Raw genomic sequence first — 14,189 nt, 5'->3', positions numbered from 1 at the left:
TGCTGGTGAAGTACATAGTCCCAGCTATTGATACTATTTTTTTGATATAAAGCTTTATATACTATGTATATATTGAGTTTTTCAATATAAATAAAATGTTTTATAGAAACTTACCTGATTGTTAGTAGTACTTAATGTTGGTTTTGGCTTGTACCTAAGATCTGGAAGTTGACTCCAAAACAATGGAATAGAACCTCTTGTCTAAAAAATTAATAATAAAAAAAATATAAACAATCTTCTTTTAAGCATATACACTATGTTATATTATTAACGCATGTTTCATATTATATATAATTTGTTCAATTCATTAACTAATCCATGGCTAAGCCTACAATCCATCTTGGAGGAAGGGGTTGGCCTAACATAACTAAATCAAACCACTAATGAAAATTTCTGGAAATTCAATCTAGATTATAGACTGGTCTGTACTACTATAGTTTTTTTTTTTAACTCTCTCTGCCCTGTGGGCACTAAGAGGACCTCTTTTTGCAAGCCCATTATGGGTTCGGCCAGGCCCACAATGGGGCTGCCGNTAATCATCTGTGGTATATGGTGTATAGAGCTAAAGTAACCTGAAAATTTGTTGTGCTGATTGTTTAGTAATAAAATTAAATTACTATTAAATGCCAGTCAAGTTGTGACTTGTGCTGCACCCACAAACTATGTGCAGAAAATTAAGTGTTTGGCATGATTTTAAGTAATTGATCAGTCAATTTTTTTTGATTGATTGACTGAACTAACCTGTTTTTTTTTTTTTTTTTTTTAACTCTCTCTGCCCTGTGGGCACTAAGAGGACCTCTTTTTGCAAGCCCATTATGGGTTCGGCCAGGCCCACAATGGGGCTGCCGGGTGGTGAGGGACATGGCCCGACATATCCCAATGAACCACCCCCGCGAAAAATTCCTGGGGATTTTTCGACCCGTTCAGATTCGAACCCGGGTACCCCAGAGTGGTAGGTTGCCACCTTGGCCACTTACTACTATAGTTATTTAAAGTATCAATGTTTCGTTATTAATTTATCAATAAGCAACATTTTTACTCCAGATTCAAACTCATTAATTGAATATCAAAATTATATTTAAATTTAATATATAACATTAAGTTATATATTAAATTTAATAATTTAATAATTTAATATATAACATTAAGTTATATATTAAATTAGGCAATAAATAATGAAAATATTTTTGTGAAATCCACAAATTTAACGCAGTTGTCGGAAAAAAAACAAATGTAAACAACTCCAATAGAAAAAATGCTCCTGGTGAGAATTATATCTGAGGTCACCGTTTGTTATAACAATTAGGTGGGAAAGTCGACACATAGGTGTCAAGAATGCACTGTTATTGTCAACATTTGACGATCATGTGACTCCTTTCCCACGACAACTGAATAAAAGCTCAAGCCCCTGGAAGCTCAGCACGCGTCTGCACACGGAAATTATTTCTGTACTTCTGCCAGTCAATGTCCATGCAAAGGAATTGGATCCCGTCGGAGAAGACACAGAGATTCGTCGCCATATCAACTCTCCATTACAACGAGAGGTATTAGAGAAGTTGTGGCCAACGTTTTCATCGCGAAAACGTGTACGTCGGACATTCAGTGCCGTCTTCCTGTAAGCCTAGAAGTTTGACAATGGCATTTGATATGTCAAGCATGATTCCACTAACGTTCCAAACGCCATTTTCCTATAAGCCTAGAAGTTTGAAAATGGCGTTTGGAACGTTAGTAGAATCATGCTCGAATCATGCTCGACACATCAAATGCCATTGTCAAACTTCTAGACTTACAGGAAGACGGTGCTGAATGTCCGACCTACATGTTTTCGCAATGAAAACGTTGCCCACAATCTCTCTATTTAGGGGATATTTTTGAACTTGTAAAATCACTCTCTCTCACCTTAAAGTTAGGTCAGCGAAATAGTTACGAGATTAGTCACCCATTTTATGTAAATAGTATAGCATATACGATAACCGCATTACAATAACCTTAGTATTATTTTCGCCTCCTGTAACTTAGATTTAGTACTTCAATAAATGTATTGTTTATTTGTTAAACCTGTCTCCTATCTTTGAAAGGACGCCTGCCGGCTTACCGATGCACTCCCCACTCACTTTTTGCCCTCCTAGCCATCCATCGACTCTGAGACCGGGTTTTACCAGCCTGTGCAGGAGGGATTAACCCCTAGCCCTCTGCTTGTCACACATTTTATTTTATAATATCCATTAGTTATATTAGTTGAATTTTATGTAAAATTGTATTTACTACAAAAATAATTACCTGTACAAATGAACTTTTGCAACCATCGTATTCTACAATCTGTTCCGTTTCAATGTAATTAGCCACGTGTCCTTCTGTATCAACGCCTCGCATAAATAAACGTGTTCCTGCACGATAGCAACTTCTCCTTGATATTAATATCCATGAAAAAGAATGTTGGTTAATAATACATTGCTTTATACATATAACTATAATACAGTTAAGGAAAATTATCTTCGTCAAAAACAAACAAAATTTGATTATTTACAAAGAAAATTATGTAAAGTTTAGCATTAAACAAATCTTTCTATTATTACTGTTCTAAGAACCTTAAAAGTCTTTAAAATTATATCTTTAAAAAAATCATTATTTTTGAAAATGAATGGTACTTATGATTTTGTAGAAACACCTTAAATCAATATTCATTTTGTAATGAATTAGAAATATTTAGTGTCTATTATCTATATACAACAGATAATATTTGATTAAGTATATATTGCAGAAATAAGACAGGAGCAGATGAAGGTGTTACATTGCAAAATCCTATTGTCCTGCATGGATGAAGGTGTAATGTAACCATTTCTCACCTACCAGAATCAAAGATCTCAGAAATTAAATGATACTGAAATAATCTGTGATATATTATTTTGTGAATATATTCAGTGCTCTTTTTCTAAAAAAAATACTACTGGTATACATGTATGTGACTGAAAATATAGAGTTGTTTTACTGAGCAATGCTGGTGAAGTACATAGTCCCAGCTATTGATACTTTTTATGATACCTGTCCATATGATATACCGGCACATTCCAGCTGAAAAATTGCTAGTTAAAAGTTCAGTGTCTTTAAACAAAACAAATTCAATAAACTTAAATGAAGAGACAAACAGCTTATACCCCCAAATATATATTTACACAGAAATTATTTTATAAAAACTTGAACAATAATTTACACAAAGTCCTTCATTCCTTCATATTTTCATTTATCCATTATATGCTGTCAATTTATCACCTAAAAAGTATTTCTTGCTCCTCAAAAACCCAAATCAAAGCAGAGAAGAAGATATTTGAACATGTAGATGAATGAACAATGAGAATGTAGTAATTTAATAAATATAATAAACATAAAACAAGAAAGAAATTTCAAATGTTTATACAGATGGATGTCTTGTTAATATGTAAATACCAATATTATCCTGTAATAAGTAAAAAAATAAAATTATCACTTTGTGATTTTAAAAGTAGAAGTCTCTAATTGTGAGCTCTAAATTTCTTGTAAGAATTTTATATGCTTACAATTGGAAACTAAATAAAGTTTTAATGAAATTGAAACTATTTATATATTATATTACCGTATTTACTTGAATCTAATGTGCACTCAGATTTTTTTAAACCTCGAAAACAAAAAAGTAAAACATTAAAATTGTCAGAAAAAATCTGTTTTCTGACAATTTTAATGTACTACTGCACTGAACACACAAAAGTTGTTTGTGCAATCTTGTGAAAAACAATATGTCAAAGCTAAAATAAAATATAGAACCACAACTGATGAAATCGAAACTAGAAAAAGCCAAACAACACACACGATATGTCAAGAGGAGAAAACTCTAAGGAATGATAGGGTAATATAAAGTGGTAAAAGGAATTTTTGAGTTTCCATCTAAATCTAGTGCATTGTAACTTGAGAAGCAAGTCTGACAAAAGGAATGCATGTTAGACAGAAAAATACAATATATCAATTGGGTCTCAAACACTTCTAATGGATTTAGAATAACTTGTTGAAAATTTTATTTATCTGAAAACTTTATTTAAAAATCCATAAATAAATTTCAAAATTTTTAAATAAGGATACAGCCATGAATTACCGGCAGCCAGTATCGATGTAACTGTCAAAAAATTCTGAGATTAAAAAAATAGTTTTAAAAATCAACCAAATGAATTAGAATACTTACCTCTTGCTGTGCTAAAAGGTCCCTCATTAGATAATGATTCCAAATAAATCTTTGATCCCCCTAAAAAAATCATTAATAGATCTTTACTCTAAGATTTTGTCTTTTATATCAAATTTAATTGTAAGGAATAAAGCCAAAATAATTACTCTTTCAAACAATGGCATTTGAAGAAAATCCGGACTAGTGTTGTATAATCGTTGAACTGTGTGACTCAAATCATAAGATGTGGAAAAATAAAAGTATGGAGTCCGAAGAAAAGATTGTATCATCGATAGGTACTGTTTGTCATATTGATTCTGAAAATAATTAAGAAAAATTAAATTGTGTACAACAGCTGTTACAATGCAGTCAACCTCTTAGTGAATATTTTTATATTACAAAGTGTAATTTTTTAATTTAAATAAAATCTTTAGTTTTTAACTTTACAGACCTGATCTTCAGTGAGATGCAATGAAGCTCGTGCATATGCATGTGTTTCAGTATCTTCTACTCTCCATATTGATTGACCATTAATCTCACCTACTTTTGATTTTTTTGTAATTAATACAAGATGTGGACCTGGAAATATCAAAATTCTATTAAGAATTAATTAAAAAAAAAAAAAAAACTTTTTGGTCAAGAGTGATCTGCAAATTATAATATCTAAAAAATTCCTATGGCATCAGATACTTGTAACAAATTCAGTTGTAGAAATAATAATTTAAAAAATCCAAGACAATGTGTATTGAAACATTTGCATACAATAGGTAAAGAAGAGACTTTACAGAAATGTCAACTCTGCTATTGTTAATTGTGTTCCGACAGTTATGAATAGATGAGACAAAGACTCCAAAATGTCTCTGTTTTTATGTTTAGTCTTCAAATTTTGTAAATAAATTACTGAAAATTAACTTGGGGAGAACTATCCAAAATATTTAAATAATAGGAATAAGCAACTGATTACAGAACCAAAAATAAAGAACCAATGTTAATAACTTTCACAAATTGTCAGATAAGATTCTCCCAAATTGCAGATATATATTTCACAAATTTATAGTGAAAAAAACACCACCATCAATAATTTCCACAACAAATAAAATACAAAGCAACCAGACTACAGAGAATTTACCTACTATCAATTCTAAATAATAACCAAAGGAAATAATTTCAATTCAAAAATTTCTGTCCTTAAATTAGAGAACAGCAACAACCAGTCATAACATGCAAAGCATCCAGCAGCTGAACTTTTTCACTCAGTTGACAGAATTCTCTTTTATAATTACTCAAAAATTTCAGTTAATTACATCTCATTTATAAAGAATCAATGTTAGTAACTTTCACAAACTGTCAGATAGTCTCTCTTGCTTCTTTTAATAAGATGAAGATTAATACAGTAGGTGNTAACTAGTGGCTAGAAGACTCCCTCATTTGATTGTAGTATAATTTGGCTTTGTTATCTATATATATTTTTGATAATGTAATCGGTATCTACATCATCTATATCAGTATTATCTGACTAATGCCTCATTACAACTATCTGTTAAGGCTGCTATAATACATTTATAGTTTTATACATATTAATTGCAAAAATTATGTCAAACATTTTTAAATGATAAACATTTTAACATATAATGATTATATTAAGTAAAAGATAACATTCAATCGTCATATTAAAAACATTTACAATTTTATATTTTTCACAAATATTTGTAAACTTCTATTTTATTTAGAGTGGCCCAAAACTACCATAAAGTTTAATGTTTTATTACAATACAACTAAATGACAAAGTGTACAAATCTTACTTAAATATTGTTCAAATTAATGTTAGAAGCCATTTACAGTGATCAATAACTTTTAATCCAGCAAATCAATAAATTGAAATGTATAATATTCTGTTATAATGTTCACTGAACCTGAAAGTGATCTTTTAAAAAGATTAAAAGTACTTGTTTGAAACAGAAAAAATATTGGGAAATTAAAGATGGATTAGTTATTTATTATAAATATTCCAGCTGATTTGATTACTTCATCTTCTGTTGCGTAACCATTATTATTTTTTAATCTGAAGATGATCGATAAAATGCTGCCAAAAACATTATTCAATTTATTGATTTGCTGGATTAAAGGCTATTGATCACTGTATTATAGACAATCATTTATTGACTATATTTATGAGTTACAACAACAACAACATTTAAAATAATTACTAATTTTATAATTAACCATATACAGCCTTTTTCAATTTGGTTGTTATATTGTCATTTGTGTTTGTTTCAATGTCATTGTAGAATTAGGTTCTTGACTACCATCTTCTCATTTAAACTTACAATTTGAGTTTTCCTAATTATCTTTTGGCTGATATGACATTATAAATTCAATTGTGGCCTTCCCACTCTTAATATTCAACAATATTTATAATTTTATTTCATAAAATGTTCCCATGTACTGTACATTGAATAGAAAGTGCTATCTGACTCTAGACAATTTGGAGAGAGGAAATTTTAGTTAAATTCCTTCTCTGTAACCCTAAGCTACATCTAAATATATAAATTTACTTGTTCTGACTGATTGATTCATCATCGCCCAGGGCAAACCACTGAACCTTAAGAGGTGAAATTTGGCACACAGTTAGGGTATGTCATGAAAACTCACAGTAAGAAGGGATTTTTCGTAATTTCCCCACAAGAGGAGAGGGAGAGCATTAAGGCTTAACCAGAAAAATGGCTTCTACTGTACCATTTTAGATGCGATTTTTTGTTTTTAACTGCGATTTAGTAGGGTACTCCATGGGAATGCACACTAAGAAGGGATTTTTCAAAATTTCCCCGCGGGGGAGAGGGAGAGCATTAAGGCTTAACCAGAAAAAACAGCTTATACTGTACTATTTTAGATGCAATTTTTTGTTTACAACTACATTTAGTCTTCATTGAGTAGTTAGGTGTATTAAATTGACAACATTTCAGACGTTGTTATAAATATTTTTATATATTTCGATTTTTTAACCAAATGTTTGAACTGTTTTAAATTCGAATTTGTTAATGCATATTGGTTCGATTATAGAACGATTGTAAACATTCCAGAAAATTGATCAAATTGAAAACAGTTCATTTGATTCTCAGTGGTAGGTGTTATATAACAATTACTATGGTTGTTGAAATACTGAATATAAATGGTGTTCGCTTGCAAAATCCGCGTGGGCGAAGTCGCGGGTAACAGCTAGTTAACCTATAAAATACAGTACTTCAATGTGTTTCTCATGCCTTTCAACCTGGGGTTTATTTGAAACTGATTAATTGAGCAAATAATATATATATATATATATATATGTGTCACAGCTAGATTGTTAATTTAGTCGTTTTACAAAGCATCTAACCGTTTGATTAAACAGCACCACTTTGTAATAAAGCTAACTAATGTTCAGCTGATTGTCATTATATTGTGTTTTTACAATGTGGCTGGCTACGTTTAGCTGTACTGTAAAAAATGCAGAAATCTTGGCTTCTACTAAAATGTGAATTATTCACTAAGGTTGGAGACGAAAATATTAGGAAGTAAAAAACATATATTGCATAATGAAAATTATTTATTTATAAACTTGAAAATTATAAAAAAAGTACAGTATTTGAATTACTTCCTGCTTTTAGGAAATAATATAATAATTTATAATAACTAATCAACTTAACTGTTCATTGGTCATTTAAAATCTTTACCTAACAGCAATACATGTTTTTATTTTTTATTTTTAGATATTTTATTATAATTAAGAATAACTTTTGTAAAATCACAACGTAAATAAAGAGAAGAAGATTTCTTTAAATCCAATTATGCTTTGCCCATTTTCCCCATTTTACTACATAAATACATCTAAAGGTGATATGAATAGAAATAAGTATTGCTTTTCTAGACCAAAACAAACTATAAAATAATTTATGTTGCCAAGTCAAATCTTTGTAGCCCAAAAAGAAAGCAATGTGCTGAACGGTTTTTATGCAATAAACTAAAACAAGAGTAGCCCATTTTGGCAGTCAAATCTGGCAACAGTGCTTAGCCCTCAAGTGATAAAAATCTGAAGTAAATATGACAACCTGGCAGTTTATCTAATGCCACATTATAAAGCGGCTAATCATTTGGCCAGCCATATTATAAAACATGAAATGACATTCAATCTGGCAGGATTTGGTTTAGCCTCTTTGTAAAGTGGCCAAACATAGTTAACCTTATTATAAAATGGTGCATTTAATCAAATGCCTATATGCTTTGTAAAGCGGCTATTTTAACAATCCGACTGCGGCATATATATAAATTAATGGATTTCTGTGTATATATTGTCTACTTGGATTTTATTTATTAATAGGACTTATTTTACTGGTGAAGTTTCTGATTATTTTTACCTGATCTCTTTGCTAAAGATATTTTGTTTTGACTTTTGATTAAGATTGCCTCTCCTTGCTAATCAGAAACTTCACCAGTATTATAAGTCCTATTAATAAACAAAGTCTAAGTAGATAATATATACGAAAAAATGTAAAAAGGACAAAGTGGTAAAAATAATAAATTAATGGTGTTTGACTATTTAAATAGGTTGCATTAATTTATAGAATTAACAATTTTCTAAATAAATTACTTGTTTGGACAATTATAAAGAAATATAAATTCTTACTTCATTAAAAATTTACTCTAAACTCATTATAAATTCTTAATTATACATTATTTTGAATATTTACACATTTAAATTAATAACAATACATGTGTTTATCCAGATAAATTAACAATGATTTAAAAATAACAAAACAAATAAAATAAATAAGTTGGATGTAAAAAAAATCAAATGTTTTGTTACTTGATTTTTTTTTTCATTTGAATCATTCATTTTTATTAAGAATTAAATTTTATAATTCTTATTGAAAAGACTTATTAATTATTTAACAGAATAATTTCCATTATTAAAAAACTTATAATTAGTAAAAATGAAAGGCTGAGGGGTGTAAACCTGTTTTCTAAAAGCTGAGTCTAATATTGTAATATAAAGGTTTAGCTAGTTTTCTAATGTAAAGGTGTAATGCTAGTTTCTGAATGTCTATTTATTTTGTTTTCATCAATACTTAATCAGAACTGTAATAATCTTTCACCCTTTAGAGACAGTATATTTAATACTTTAAAGAACAGTACCATTAACTCAATTTCGAATTGGAGGGGTTAGAACCACAGTTGCCAACTTGACCTTTCAAATATCATCGTACCAAAATATAAAAAATTTACAGAACACGAGTATCTTTTTATTTATTTCATTCTCTAGTAGAATAACTTTAATTAACACAGTAATATTAATGATATATATTTTTGTAAAAAAATAATAAATCTTATCAACAGGAAATGAATTTCTTCTAAAAATGCAAACAACAGAATTTCATTCATTATTTTTTAAATAATAATAATATAAATATGTAAAAATAAAATCAGTGTGTATTTTGTTTTTACATGTACATTATATTTAATTATTAGTTTTTAATCTCAGCAAAATTAAAAGAAACGCATCATAAAACAAAGATATCAAATGATTATTTATTAAATTACTGATTATACATATTTTTATCATTGATAAAAACATGTGTAAAATTCTACATCTACTGTAAAAAAATTATTGTAGTCACATTAGACACGATTAGTACAGATGATCAGACAATGTAGCATCCCACCTTTATAAAACCTGTCCCTACCCTCAAAATTATGCTTTCTGCCATTTTATAATTAAAGATATAAAAAGTTTTTAATAATAAAATATCAGACAGATTGCACAACACACACAATTTTAAATGTTACTGGGAAAGTTAAGTAACTTGTTGCTGGAGTTTTTAAACAATCTATTTGAAAATATAAAACTAAATAGAGTACGAATGTGATTCAACTCCATTAAAATATTTTTACTATATTTTCTTTATTCTAAAATATTAATCTCGTATTTATTTAAAATTATTTATTTTATATAAAAGAAAATCTTGCATAACTTATAAAATATTGAGAATCTTGTGAAAAAATAATTAGCCAGTTGTCAAGGATTCAATGTATATTCCTTGTGGTCAAGGTAATAAATAATCACTTTGCATTGTTTCTGAATTTTCTTTGCATTCTTTATTTGTTATCATCTCTAATTATTGCTACCATTACCTTTAACTCTTCAGATGTAAATAAAATTACTAAATACAGTAATTACTTGTAAAAATATGGAGATCATTTAACTATTTTAAAAACATTACCCTACCTCTTCAACATAAAAATCTTTTGGTCTCAGGGAACCTTGAAACATTGAGAAATGCAAAAAAGTATTAAAAAATGTTATCTTGTATAAAATGGAAGATTGTAACCATAACTTCATATTCCATTTTAGGCATGTTTTATTATGTTTTTATTTTTTTTAACTAATTAATTTATATATTTACTACATCCTATGCAATAAAGAGTATAATAACCTAATAGAAATTTGTAGTTTAGATAAGCAAGCTATTTCTAAAACAATTATCAAAGCTTCAATAATCAGTTACTTTGCTCTTCAGTTAATTTTACTTCATTATTATTTTATTAACAATCATAATTACTTCACTTATCAATTTGCTATAAAATTTTAGCAGATTCACAAATCAATGTTCAAATATTTATACAAAAACAGATAATAAATTATCAACTATGTATAAATTTAAAAATTCTTAATATTAATGAATAAATATATAATTCATTCACAAAAATTTTGTAAATTAAACATTTCAGGTCAGTTAAGATTTATTTCAATAATGAATTTCTATGGATAACAGTTAATTACAAATCTCTACAATGTAACAGAAAAATAAATTATAAATTTGTTTAGTACAGTCAAAACTTTCAACACAATAGATAAGATTTATTGTACAAATTAATATTTTTAAAAGTTTGAAAAACAAATAAATTATTCTAAAGAAATATAACAATGCATAAATAATATGAAGAAAAAAATAATTTTTATACAATTATATAAAATAAAAAAACTTTTAGAAATGATACTATGCACTAATTCTTAGGAAATCTGATATATAAAATTAATATCATATATCCATTGTAACGCTTATTAAAATCTAGCAGTAAAATAAATTAATGGCATACATATATCACAATACATATCAAATATATATGTGTGATTTGCAAGATTTTATGCTTTATCTATGATCTTTCTCATTCTTGGAGATGAATCTGATTTGCTTTAATAATTAAGATACAGTAGTAGTAAGAAAGTGAGCAATATATAGAAATTCCGAAAGCAATTCACAGTCATTAAAACCCTTTTTAAACTTTTTTTAAAACTTTTATTTGATAAATAAAATAAAAGTTAAAAAAAAATATATTTGAATATTTCTTAAAATTTTCTTTGAATAATATTTCTTGTTATATAATATTAATAATTAATTTGTTGAGATTTATCTAAGTAAGTCAAATCTCACACATCACCTTTGATTTTCCCTTTATTAATATGTTTTTTTATCAGTTCAAAAAATATTTTACTTTAAATATTTATGATTTAATTACAATATGAAATAAAATATTTATTATTATTTAGAAAGAACAAAATATAAATGAAGTGTTAATAAAATTTTGATTTTATGGCATGTTACGAGTGTATTAGAAAAAAGTTCTGAATTTGACAAATATTTTAATTGGATCCTGTTATGAAGATCTGAAAAAAAAATAAAAATGTATAATTAGAGTAGCTATTCCATCTTGAATAACCACAGTTTTTATTATTATTTCAGTATGCAGAAACATGCAACAAATTATTTTTACACATATTTCTGCAAACATGAGTGAAGTGTTAATAAAATTTTGATTTTATGGCATGTTACGAGTGTATTAGAAAAAAGTTCTGAATTTGACAAATATTTTAATTGGATCCTGTTATGAAGATCTGAAAAAAAAATAAAAATGTATAATTAGAGTAGCTATTCCATCTTGAATAACCACAGTTTTTATTATTATTTCAGTATGCAGAAACATGCAACAAATTATTTTTACACATATTTCTGCAAACATGAGAAACAAAACTCCTCATATTTCACTTACCAACTTTAAAAATTGATTATCCTAGACCTAAATACATTATTAGTACAAAACATACAAGTTAATATTACTTATATTTATTGTAATATATATAGTCATATAGAAAAGTCTATAAATTATTTTAATGTTTTATTTGATACTTTTATATTCTCATAATATAAATAGTTACTTATAAGTTACTTTTAGGAAGCTTGTAATAATTTGTACAATGTTTCTTACAAAATGGCTGTGCAATAGTAAGTCTCACTCAACAGAGAGAAACAACAGTACTACACTACTTAAGGCTTGCCAAGAAATGTTTATTCAGCAAAAACATTAATTAGATTATTCTTGAAAATTCCATAATCCTGCATCTGCAGGTGTATAGGAACACTACTGGCAATTCAACAATCCAAAACTTAAGGTTTAATTATATCTACTTGGCTACTATTATGTACTACTATCTACGTACACTACTATTTATCTACACTGTATCTACTATTACTTACATAAATAGATGCATTTCAAGCCGACTTACATTTTACGGCCCTCATTGGTAATTTGTACAGACTCGACCGTCTCCTTAAATACAAAAGTACATCAACATAACACAGAATGCACTTCACGATGATTGCTTAATGTATTGGTGACGTAAAACCTAACTAGGCCAGAAATGCATCTATTAATGTACGTAATCAGCCAATAAAATATAATTAAACCATAATATTTGGATTGTCGAATTACGGGTAACATTCTCATACACCTGCAGACGCAAAATTACAGAATTTTCAAGAATTATCTAATCAGAATATAGCCGGCGATCCCAACGACAAAGGAAAAACCACTTGATGTTTTCGGCCTGTGTCAAAGGCCATCTTTGGGTGCGGAATCCGGAATATAAAATCAGAACATCTTGTTTTGTAACAATTTATATTCCGAATTCCACACCCGAAGACAGCCCACGAAATAAGGAAACATCAGCATTTTGGTTGAACGAACGACTTCTCGGCAAGTATCAGATGGCAAAGCAGCATAGTACCATCGTCTTTAAAACATCTATGTCTTAATCTGCGAACGTGTGTAATATAAAATTCCTATTTGAAATATGAAAAGCGTATTCCATCATATTTAACGCATTGAAATTATTTACTGTGACCAATGATATCTGTTTTATTTCAAAATCATCTGAAGCTATAAATTATGTATATGTACACGTACCGGTACGTACAAATTACTTGAAATATCACCAACCTGTTTAATGGCAATTTAAAACATCAATCCCTTAATTATTTAATTTTAACGACCAGACATAAATATATAACCATAATCTTCGCTACTTAATGTAAAAATAGCGTAGAATTTAATATTTACGATATTTCACAATACGTAGCAATTAAATAAATATCCCCCTTGAAATATACACATTAAATTTTCACGACGAAATGAATCGGGATTAAACAAATTAAAATATTTCAAACAAATATAAGACAGGTTGTTTGATTTCGGTTTACGAAACCTCCGATATTCGTTTAAACTTAATATTAAGAAAATATAAATATATAATTGAATCAAACGCCTCACTTACAACATCAAATTTTCATAAACAGAAGAGCTAGAATTCACCGTCGACATCTTGAAGGAGGATTAAATCGGCAGCCGGGTGGCAACACTTAAAATTTGTATTTGTCGTATTTTTTTTTTTTTTTTTAATTGGGACTAACTTAATAATCGTACGCAATATTAATACGTTTTCGGATTATTAATGTAATATTAACGTAAATAAAACAACGAGAAAATAGATTGTAAAATTTCTACCATTTTTCTAATAAATGACGTAATTTTCGTGGCCTGCTAAATAAAAAAGAGAAGATAATTCCAAGGTAAATTTTTAACACTTTTTCATTAACAATGAACACTTATTATATAGTAAAAGTAGTTAAT

General features: G+C 28.1%; 1 protein-coding gene across 1 annotated transcript; it reads right to left on the bottom strand.

The window, feature by feature from the left end:
* Positions 1 to 81: 81 nt before the first annotated feature.
* Positions 82 to 13,880, bottom strand: LOC111634424 (phosphatidylinositide phosphatase SAC1-A-like). Its single transcript, XM_023379191.1, has 7 exons — positions 13,834 to 13,880; positions 4,641 to 4,785; positions 4,357 to 4,506; positions 4,211 to 4,270; positions 4,111 to 4,144; positions 2,281 to 2,468; positions 82 to 201 (listed from the first exon to the last, which is right to left on the bottom strand). The coding sequence occupies exons 1-7, from the start codon at positions 13,878 to 13,880 to the stop codon at positions 82 to 84; spliced, it is 744 nt and encodes a 247-aa protein (XP_023234959.1).
* Positions 13,881 to 14,189: the final 309 nt, after the last annotated feature.

This window comes from Centruroides sculpturatus, unplaced genomic scaffold (assembly GCF_000671375.1).
Source record: "Centruroides sculpturatus isolate CEXI.00-Female unplaced genomic scaffold, Cexi_2.0 scaffold968, whole genome shotgun sequence".
In the NCBI taxonomy this organism is placed as follows: Eukaryota; Metazoa; Arthropoda; class Arachnida; order Scorpiones; family Buthidae; genus Centruroides; species Centruroides sculpturatus.
The sequence above is the reverse complement of the archived record's forward strand: the minus strand, read 5'-3'. Positions and strand labels throughout refer to the sequence as shown.

Excerpts from the sequence above, each read along its gene's own strand:
- LOC111634424 (XM_023379191.1), bottom strand. The coding sequence starts at position 13,880 with ATGTCGACGGTGAATTCTAGCTCTTCTGTTTATGAAAATTTGATGTT. Across the intron at positions 4,271-4,356 it reads AAATGCCATTGTTTGAAAGA|GGGGATCAAAGATTTATTTG; the intron begins GTAATTATTTTG and ends TGATTTTTTTAG. Across the intron at positions 2,469-4,110 it reads GCTGCCGGTAATTCATGGCT|TTATATGTATAAAGCAATGT; the intron begins GTATCCTTATTT and ends ACTGTATTATAG.